The sequence below is a fragment of the Solanum tuberosum genome, unplaced genomic scaffold (assembly GCF_000226075.1).
Source record: "Solanum tuberosum cultivar DM 1-3 516 R44 unplaced genomic scaffold, SolTub_3.0 scf00153, whole genome shotgun sequence".
Lineage (NCBI taxonomy): Eukaryota > Viridiplantae > Streptophyta > Magnoliopsida > Solanales > Solanaceae > Solanum > Solanum tuberosum.
The window spans coordinates 960,686-971,514 of record NW_006239082.1 but is presented as its reverse complement, the minus strand read 5'-3'; the positions used below and the strand labels follow the sequence as shown (position 1 = coordinate 971,514).

Genomic DNA, 10,829 nt, shown 5'->3' with positions numbered 1-10,829 from the left:
GACCAACAATGTACGAAAAGAAGAAGAAGAAGAAGAAGAGAACGGGAAGAAAAAAAGCAAGCAACCAAGCAAGAACAAAACAAAAGAAGAATAAGAAGAGGAATACGGGGGTAGGCAGGGGGGAAAATGATTTATTTCTCCCCTTTTGGTACAGCTCGCTGGTGGTGGCTTCCCTCCAATTTTGGTTTTGGTTCCCACCAAAATTGGTTAAATTAGGTTTTAGTCATTTACCCCTCATTTAATTCAATGGACCAAACTGTCAACTTATAAACTTGAGGGCAACTTCACAATCCTTAATCATTAATTACATAATTGTCACCTACACTCAATAATTAAGACTTATGTCACCACCCCTTTATTTTGACACCTTAATGTCACCTTTAATTCAAAGCCCCCAAACACTAGCTAAAAACAATATTTTCTAGTTGATTGAAAAACAATTTTTTTTTCAAGAATAAAAAGACTATTTAATTTAATAATCACAATTCACAAATAGAGCAATCTCACAGTCCCATGTCACAAATTAGCTGCAACGTGCAAAAATGCAGAGTTCTTTGGACACTGAAAAACCCATTTCAAGTGGATCCATATCAGGGTCAGACTCGGTCGGGTTTCTAATCGGTCAAAGGGTCCATTTCGTCGGAGATACCCGCCGGATCGGAACTGTGAAGTACGTCGGAGCAGTAGAAGGCTATGGGGGAAACTGGGTTGGTGTTGATTGGGACAATGGTGACGGTAAGCATGATGGGTCACATAACGGGGTTCGCTATTTCGAAGCCCAAGGTCCAAAATCTGCTTCATTCGTACGACCGCACAATCTTACCTCCGGTTTCCCACTCCTGAAGGCCCTTGAGTTAAGGTATCATGGAGAATCCACTAAAGAAGAAGAAGGTAAAATTAACTGTAATTGTTAATTGTTCTCATTCTTCCGGCAATACTCTTTTTCTTTACTCCATTATTGCCATTTTCTTTTGTGCTTACTTCTTGGGTGCCCAAGACTTTTGCTTTCGCTAGAGGCTGATTTTTGTGGTGCTTTTTTTTAATAACAGTGGTGATTAATTTCATAGGATACGAAAGAATCACCGTGTGTTCTTGTTTCTGCTGGGATCTGAGAGAAATTGTAGAAGTAGTATGTTAGGCTTAGTTTCTTCTTTTTCTCAAAGTGTTTTGCATTTGTAATTTTTTTTTTTTTTATGTCCTTGGTGTCCGGGCTAGCTTTGGCGCAACTCAACTAATTCCACAGGATACCTCCCACCCGGTACCAGGTAACTGTGTCCACTAAGGCTAAGACAACTGGGAAGAATCACCTAGTGCTGAGTTTTGAACTGAGACCTTAGGTTCTCAACCACTTTATTGACCACTAGGCCATAACTTGGGTGCACATGTGTATTTTATTTTGTTTTCCCATTTATTCTTAGAAAATAAAATGCTTTTTTCTTATCAAAATAAAATTAAATGTTTTAAGAGTTGCCTTTTAGGTTCTGTTGGCAAAATAGAATTGTGCTGAAAGATATGTGATTTAACCACATCAAAAACAAAAAAGAGATATGTGATTTAACTCTGTTAAGGAAAGATTACATGTATCTGAATCAACAGGTAATATAGTCCTGTCAAGTGAACAAGTCAGCCAATCTCACTGTGTAGTTTCAGAAAGCATAGGAGCTAGGAAGTCACTCTCCCGGTGTCTCAACTATACATACTAAATGAAGCATGGATAGTTAGTTTCCTGGGATCGGAAGCTATGCTTTTCAATGACGGTTTCTATTTGGCTCCAACTTTTACCTTAATTTTGCGATCATTTCTTATCTTGTTGAACAAAGACATCGTTCTTTGAGCAGCTATATACTTCTTTAATTTTTTCTTCTGCATTATGCTCCAGATGAGATGTATGTTCTTTCTGCGTCAAACAAAAGGGTTTCTATTGAGCTGCTGGGTAAAGATAAAATTCAAAACAAGCTGAGTCAATTTGAGGAGTTGACAAGTGCATCACTTGCTTATTTAGGGGTTAGCTCAGCTGGACCCCCGGGTCCTATCAATACGACTATACCAAGTAATTATGTGCTTCTCCACGTGCCTACTTTTTCCTAATTGTACATGATTGTTCCTTCATATTTTAAAGCTTCGATTTGTCATTTCCAACTTATGTGATATATGCATTTTCTGTTAACTGAAGTCCAAGACTTTAATTATGAGGAAGTCGATTATGAAATTTCTTATCTTCTTCTGTATCATACCGATTACCGATTTATTAAGGTTTGGCCAGGAAGGAAGATATGAGTTTTTAGTCTTTTATTTTCTAGAGTTGTTTATCTTGTCAACTTCACATTTATAGTTGACTGTCCATCTTTTCAAAAGCTTCTTGCTTACAGTTATTCCAAATTGAGTTTCCATGTTTGACTTGATACAGTCATAAAAAAGAAGAGTTCCCTGCAAAGTATGATGTGTCAATATGAATATCCATATGGGATACATCAGCTGGATTGCACCTATGCCTGGATAGTACAAACTCAATACTGATGGAGCCGCCAAAAATAATCCATGTGGAGAAGTTTTGAGTGGTATTATCAGGGATAGCAATGCGACTTGGGAAGTTGGATTGTCGAAATGTATCCCCTTCTCCTCAAATACCTTTGGTATCCTATTCACCACAAATATCATTGCAGCAATCAGTGCTGTCTTGAGAGGCCTCCAAATAACCCTTCAATATGGGTTGCACCAATTAATTATTGGAATTGATTCTCAGGAAGCTATAAAATTACCACTCAAGACAACGTGTATGCTCTAATATTGTAGATGACTACAGATCAATCTTGGATAAGCTCTTGGCCCCCTTTACAATATGTCTACCGTGAAGCTAACCAGCAACCAGGTGGCTAATGCTTTGGCAAAGGAAGGCTGCAAGTTGGATTGCCGGACCAGCTTCCATCCACATATACTAATCCATCAGGAGCCTGCTACCACGTCCAAGCCTACCAAATGTACAAACACAGATGTCGAGTAAACCCATGCACCAAGGTAAGAGAAGGTGTGTTCAAACTGAGTGTTGTAGATGGGATTTGAACTTAGCATCTCGATGTTGTCACTTATATGCCTCAACAACTCAAACCATACCATTGAGGATGATAGTATTTGGGTTCTTATCCGGACCGAAAGCTTGTTTTTTTTTTTTGGTAAATAAAAGAATGTTATTCCCAAAAGTAATAGTTACAGCACTGGACATTGCTGACCAATTGTCACTCAAGCAAACAAACTATCTGGAGTAGGACTCACTCTAACATGCCTAAGGAGTCACTACTCATAATGAGAATTTAAAAACAAAATACAAACTCAGTAAGTACAACAATCTAAATAAATAATTCCGTAGGGAAGCAAGTTAACTACTGTAAGGAGATCACAAAAAGACAACTTCATGGCATTGTAGCTAACTGCTGAGGCTGTGCATACCATTTCTTTTGATTCCTTCCTCTGACATTGATATGAATAGCTATCTCCTTACAAATTCTGTCAACTTGGTATTTACTCGTCTGGAACCTGATCGTATTCCTTTCTCTCCAAATGACAGTGATCACCATTGCTAAGACACATCATATGATAGCACCTTTTTTTGCTCTCTTTTTGGCCCAGCTGATGACCCAATTTATCTCATGTTGCCAGGTTCTTATAGGTCTCATAAAGCCCATCCACTTCAGCATCCTGCACCACACAATCCTTGTGTAAGGCAGTCAAAGAATAGATGATCCTGTGTTTCCATATCATTGTTGCAAAACACGCATGATGAGTCCACTTCAACCCCATATTTGACAAGTCTATCAACAGTAGTTAGCCTCTTAAGCTAGGCCAACCACAAGATGAAATTATGTCTAGGATGAATGTTAGCCTGAAGAGTGATGCACTTCCATGGTACTTTTGGGAGTTGTGACAACAAAGCTACATACAGCTTTTTGATGGAAAATTTATCCCCTACTGACAACAAGTCTAGTCTTGCAAAGAGATTACCCTGAAGTCTTGGTGCCTGCATGACAATTTTCTTGGAGTCTATTATCTTCCTAATCACCCAGGTAGCAATCCTAGGGGTGTTGCATGTTTCCACAGTCTCCCCTTTCATATAGTAAATATTCACCCATTTGATCCATAGATTGTCCTCCTTTGTAGCTAAACCCATAATTGTTTAGTTACTGCAGACCTGTTCCAATTACATAGATTCAAAACATTTTGCCCCCCTACTACTTTGGGCATACAAACACTTTCCCAAGAGACCAATGCTCTTTTGGATGGACATATAGAACCTGTCAAAAATCCCGCAGTGACTATTGAAAAGTTTCATGATCCTCTTTGGGAGGATGAAGATCTGGGCCCAATATGTTTGGATACCATACACTATAGATTTATCAATTGAAGCCTACCAGAGTAAGCTAGTAGTTTTGCTGACCAGCATCTCATTTAGCAAGGATTTTATCAACTAGGGGATGACACATTGGTATTCTGTGAAGCTGAGAAGGAACAAATTTGCTACTTAAGAGCGATCTTGGTGGTCTTTGAGGCTTGCTCAGGATTAAAAGTAAACTGGAGAAAGAGTAGCATTTTTCCAATTAAGGAAGTGCAACAGATTGAGGATCTTGCAAGCATTTTGAAGTGCAATATAGAGAAGCTCCCAACAGTTTACCTTGGTATGCCTTTGGGCTCCGAGCACAAAGCAGAAAAAATTTGGGATGGCATTATTGAGAAAACAGAGAAGAAATTGGCTATATGGAAATATTAATACCTATCTTTGGGAGGTAGAGTTACACTAATTAACTCAGGATTCTTTACCCACTTATGTGATGTCCCTCTTTCATATTCCTAGTAGGATAGTGAAGGTTTTAGATGCACTCAGAAGGAACTTCTTATGGCAAGGGAACAAGATAGAAAAGGGATTCAACCTGGTGAAATGGTCTGTAGTACAACAAAGCAAGAAAAATGGGGGGCTGGGAGTGAGAAATTTAAAAGTTCATAAAGGACCCTCCTCTCAAAATGGTTGTGGAGATATAAGCAGGAGGAGCAGGCTCTATGGAAAGAGATAATAAACCAGAAATATGGGCATGAGGACTTCTGGTGCACTAGTGAAGTTAATGAAACTTATGGGGTTGGGGTGTGGAGGACCATCAAAAACCTTTAGGAGAGTCTAAAGAACAACTCACAAATTGTGGTGGGCAGAGGAGACAAAACAAAGTTCTGGCAAGATGATTGGTGTGGAAATGGGATTTTGAGGGACTTGTTCCCTATTTTTTTCTCAATATGCACAAATACCAACAACAAGATAGAGGAGATGTGGTCACCACAAGGTTGGAATATAATATTTAGAAGACTGCTAAATGACTAGGAGATTGATGGAATGGTGGAGTTTTTGGGCTTGATTGGTGGATTCCCATGTACTACTCTAGAGTCAGACAGATTAGCATGGGGATATCACAGAGATGGGGTATTTTCTGTGAATAGATTATACAACTGGGGAATTAAAAGAAGTGCAGGAAGATCCATTAGACCTTGGAACACAATATGGAAAAGTGTGGCTCCTGCCAAGGTGAAGTGCTTCACTTGGTTGGTTGCTAGGAAAAAATGTTTGACTCATGAGGCAATGCAGAAGAGGTGCATCAACATAGTATCTAGATGTCTCCTTTGTAAAGAAGCTATGGAGACTAACAAACACTTATTCATGCACTATAAGGTAACTGCTCAGGTGTGGGCTCTGTTTACAAGCATAGCCAATGAATATTGGACTATGCCTGAACACACCTCTGACCTTCTTAGTTGCTGGATCAAAAGGGGAGGCAGCAAAAGTCAGAAAAGATGGTGGAGAATAGTTCCAGCATGTATCTGGTGGATTATATGGAAAGAAAGGAATCAGAGAATTTTTGAAGGAAAGGAGTGTACAATACAGAAGATCAAATGGAAAGTAATTACTACTTTAGGTTTTTGGTGTAAAGAACATGATATAGAAGTGGAGTTCTAATTAGTGGACTTCATAGGTTCTCTGTAAATATTTCTTTTTAGTCTTTTCCCTTTCTTGTAATAGTTTTTTGCTATGTTGCTCGGACTCTTCAAAAATGTCAACGGGTGCGTGTCAGATTCGCCAAAAGTAGTGTATTTTTGAAGAATCCGAGACGGGTGCGGCATCAAAAGTGAAGAGTCCGCTCAACTAAGGTTTTTTGGAGGTGGCTAGCATAGCCCTTAATGCTGAGGAATACAAAAAGTTACCAGTTTCAAAAAAAAAAAAACATTGGTCTACTGTTAGTTTCTTGGAGGAAAGAGGCACTCCAAGGTATTTACAAGGCAGAGTCCTTTCACAGTAGCAACTGCCAAGTTGCTGTAGTAACTGTTGTTTTCCTGAGTCTTTAACCTCAAATATAAAGATGGAACTCTTGTCTATATTTTCCTGTAAACTGGAAGCTGCAGAGAACTTTTGAAAGGCCCCTTGTATCAACTCAATAGATGTACTATCAGCCTTGCAAAACAGCAATAACTCTTCAGCAAAACATATGTGCAGTAAACCAAGCTTCTTACATCTGGGATGGAACTGGAATTATGGGTTCATAGTAAGCATACTTAGTTCCCTGTGGAGGTACACCTTTGCAGTTACAAATAGGTAAGGTGACATGGGGTCATCTTGTCTAATTCCTCTCGTACCCTAGAAAGGTTTAGTTAATCCCCCATTGAGCACCAATGCATTTTTAGTTGAGTAACATCTGTTAAGATATTGTCAAAGAGTATTTCAACTATTAGATTGTGTGTAAGATAATAGTCAAGTATTGTAGGTAATGTGTAATAGTCAAATATTGTAGGTATGGTAGGTAACCTATCAGGGATATGCTCTTGACCTTTTGTGTCTAGCTTTGTGTATATATTCTAGGTGTAATCTGTCATTTTGAGTATGAAGTGAAATACACTTGCATCATTATCATGGTATCAAAGCCAGACCCATCCCAATTCTTTGTTCACTGATGTTGGCCCCATATTATAGTGTCCACGCTCCAGTTAACAAGGTTTGGGCGTGCGGGGGAGTGTTAAGAATTCCCACATCGGAAAAGGGATGGGAATTTGGTCTCCTTATATGGACTTGGACAATCCTCTTTTCACAAGCTAGCTTTTGAGGTTGAGTTAGACTTATAGCAAGTTTTACAAGATTGAAATAGGTTGAGTAATTTAGGATCGATAGATCCTTGAAAGATCAATTCGATTCTCTCATGCCACTCTCTGAAAGTATCACCACACAGGAGCAACAAAGAGATAAGTTCTTTATGGTTTTAGCACTGAAAGGACTTAGATCTGATCTGACACCGATAAAAGATCAAATCTTGCCAAGTTCCTCAATTCCTTAATCGATGTTTCAACTCGATTATTGCGTATTGGTTTAGAAACAATTAAGACCAATAACGTTGAGACATCTGTATTAGCTGTGAAAAATGAAAATCCACAGGAACTAAATGTCCATCAAAGGAGGAACAATAGGAACTCTAGACCCTATTGCAACTACTGCAACAAGCTAGCCATACTCGACAATCTTGTTGGAAATTGCATGGTCGACCACCGCGTACTAACAATCGGAGTACAACTCACATAGTTCAAACCCATAAAGACACAGATGGTCAACTGGCCAATTCCATTACTTTGTTTGGAGCAGATTATAGTGACTACTTGCAGTATCAAGCAGCTACACGACAATCACCTTTATCTGGAACCTTACAAAATGTTAATTCCTTTGCTTGTCTAACCAGGTCTTCACCCACTTGCCCATGGATATTAGTATTCTGGTGCATCTGACCATATCTCTGGTAATCAAAATCTTTTTTCAAATATCATCCATTCCACAACCCTGTCTGCAGTTACCCTTACTAATGGATCAAGAACTGCAGTAAACAAAATAGGGGACGTGCAACTTCTTCCCTTTATTTCCTTTAACTCAGTTTTATTTGCTCCTGAATGTCCATTTAATTTGATTTCTATTAGCAAATTAACGAAACACCTCAATTGCGGTCACTTTTTTGGCCGGCTCTGTTGTTGTATAGGACCGGAAAACGAGGAAGACGATTGGAACAAGATATGAGTTACAGGGACTGTATTACATGTCAAAATCACCACCACCAGTTGCCTTCACTTCCAATACCTTAATAGACCTTCTCCACAACCGTCATGGTCACCCGAGTCTTGCAAAGCTTCAAAAATTAATTCCTAGTCTTTCCAGTTTGTCTTCTTTTGAATGTGAGTCTTGTCAACTTGGGAAACATAGTCGCACTTCGTTTCCCAAAAGAGTCAATAACAGGGCTGCATATATGTTTGATATTGTTCACTCCGATGTATGGGCCCTAGTCGTGTTGTTTCAAGTTTAGGATTTCAGTATTTTGTTACCTTTATTGATGATTTTTCCCATTGCACATGGGTGTTTTTAATGAAAAATCATTCTGAAGTATTCTCTATTTTTCAAAATTTTTGTATTGAGATAAAAAATTAATTTGGTGTTTCAATAAAGGTGTTACGCAGTGATAATGCCAAGGAGTACTTATCATCTCCTTTTGCCAGTTTCATGTCGTCTCAGGGAATCACTCACTAGACTTCTTGTGCATATTCTCAACAAAATGGGGTCGCCGAATGTAAAAATAGGCATCTCATTGAAACTGCTCGTACTTTACTTATACACCATCATGTTCCTCTTCGTTTTTGGGGGAATGCTGTTCTCACTGCTTGCTATTTGATAAATAGAATGCCCTCCACTGTGTTGCAACATCAGAGTCCTCACTCAATTCTCTTTCCAAGTCAAAATCCCTATCGTCTACCTTTGAGAGTGTTTGGATGTACTTGCTTTGTCCATGATCTAAGTACTAGAAATGACAACCTCCAACCAAAATCAATCAAGTGTGTATTTCTAGGATACTCTCGTCACCAAAAAGGTTACAAGTGCTATGATCCAAAAACAAATAAACATTTTATCACTGCAGATGTAACATTTTTTGAAACATCTCCCTATTTTACACCAAGCAATACAAGCAAAAAATTAATTCCTCAAATTCCGCCAGTACATATACTTCCTCTACCACAAGTCAGTCTTCCAAACAACCCTCAAACCACTCATCCTCCTCTTCAAGTATACACCCGACGTGCTCGTCTTCTTAGTGATAACAGTGATAATACTACTCCTAGTACAGATACATTAGTAGGTCCTGATGATTCATCTCTTGCTCCTTCGTCACCTGCTCCAGTCATGCCTTCATCAGATGCAACAATCCCACCAATTGCCATACACAAAGGTATACGTACTACTCGAAATCAACAACTGAGATATAACTGCTTAAGTTATCATCGGTTGTCCCCATTATATTATACCTTTGTATCTACCCTATTTACTATACCTATACCAAAGACTGTTAGTGAAGCATTGGAACATCCAGGGTGGAGAGATGCTATGATCGAAGAGATGAATGCTTTATAGACAAATAACACTTGGGAATTGGTCCAGTTACCGAAGGGGAAATCTATTGTTGGAAGTCGATGGGTTTATACCGTAAAGGTGGGTTTGAATGGAACAATTGATCGGCTAAAAGCTCGCCTTGTTGCCAAAGGGTACACACATATTTATGGTCTTGACTATGGTGACACATTCTCTCCGGTTGCCAAAATTGCATCTGTCCGACTGCATCATTGGCCGCTTCATCAACTAGATATTAAGAATGCCTTTTTGCATGGTGAACTTGTTGAGGAAGTTTATATGGAGCAACCTCTTGGATTTGTTGCTCAGGGGGAGTCGAACTTAGTATACCGTCTCAAACGTTCTCTATATGGCCTCAAGCAATCTCCGAGAGCATGGTTTGATAGATTTATCTCTGTTGTCCAACAATTTGGGATGTCTCGAAGTAAAGCAGATCACTCTGTTTTCTATCGACATAATGGCCCAGAAAAGAACATGTATTTGGTCGTTTATGTTGACGACATTGTCATAATGGGAAATGATCTAGAAGGAATATCTCAGTTAAAGAGGCATTTGTTCAGTCACTTTCAAACCAAAGATTTGGGGAAGTTAAAGTATATTTTTTAGGAATTGAGGTAGCACAATCCAAGACAAGTATTGCTATCTCACAAAGAAAATACACTTTGGACATATTAGAGGAGACATGCATGTTAAATTGCAAACCTATTGACACTCTTATGGATCCAAACATCAGACTCGTTCCTGGACAGGGGGAGCCATTGGAAGATCCTGGTAGATATCGAAGACTGGTTGGTAAATTGAATTATCTAACTATTACACGCCCGGATGTTTCATTTTGCAGTAAGTGTGGTTAGTCAGTTTCTCCAAGCTCCATGTAAAGATCATTGGGATGCAGTAATTCGCATCCTCAGATACATCAAAAGAGCTCTAGGACAAGGATTGTTATATGAAGACAAAGGTCACACTGACATCATTGGATATTCTGATGCGAATTGGGCAGGTTCTCCAACAGATAGACGCTCTACTTTCGGGTATTGTGTCATGATTGGAGGCAATTTAATCTCTTGGAAAAGTAAAAAGCAAGATGTCGTTGCAAGATCTAGTGCAGAAGCAGAATATCGAGCTCTGGCACTTGCTACATACGAGCTTATTTGGTTGAAACAACTTCTTCAAGAGTTGAAATGTGTTGAATTCAAACCGATGAAGCTTATATGTGACAATCAGGCTGCCCTTCATATTGCCTCAAATCCAGTTTTCCATGGAAGAACGAAACATATAGAGGTGGATTGTCATTTCATTAGGCAAAAGATTGAGTCCAGATGCATTGCCACCAGCTTTGTTTGTTCAAATGACCAATTGGCAGATATTCTTA

The 10,829-nt window shown here is 39.0% G+C and overlaps 1 protein-coding gene across 2 annotated transcripts in view; it reads left to right on the top strand.

Moving 5' to 3' along the window:
• Positions 1-473: 473 nt before the first annotated feature.
• LOC102583758 (tubulin-folding cofactor E) overlaps positions 474-10,829 on the top strand; it is a 28,905-nt gene continuing 18,549 nt past the window's right edge. Inside the window, exons 1-2 of one of the 2 annotated variants that reach the window (XM_006353533.2) lie at positions 474-891; positions 1,880-2,050. In XM_006353533.2, coding sequence (XP_006353595.1) covers positions 543-891; positions 1,880-2,050 — 520 coding nt within the window. In that variant the 5' untranslated portion in view covers positions 474-542. The remainder of the gene's footprint in view (positions 892-1,879; positions 2,051-10,829) is intronic. The other variant, XM_015311391.1, reaches the window with a different exon arrangement.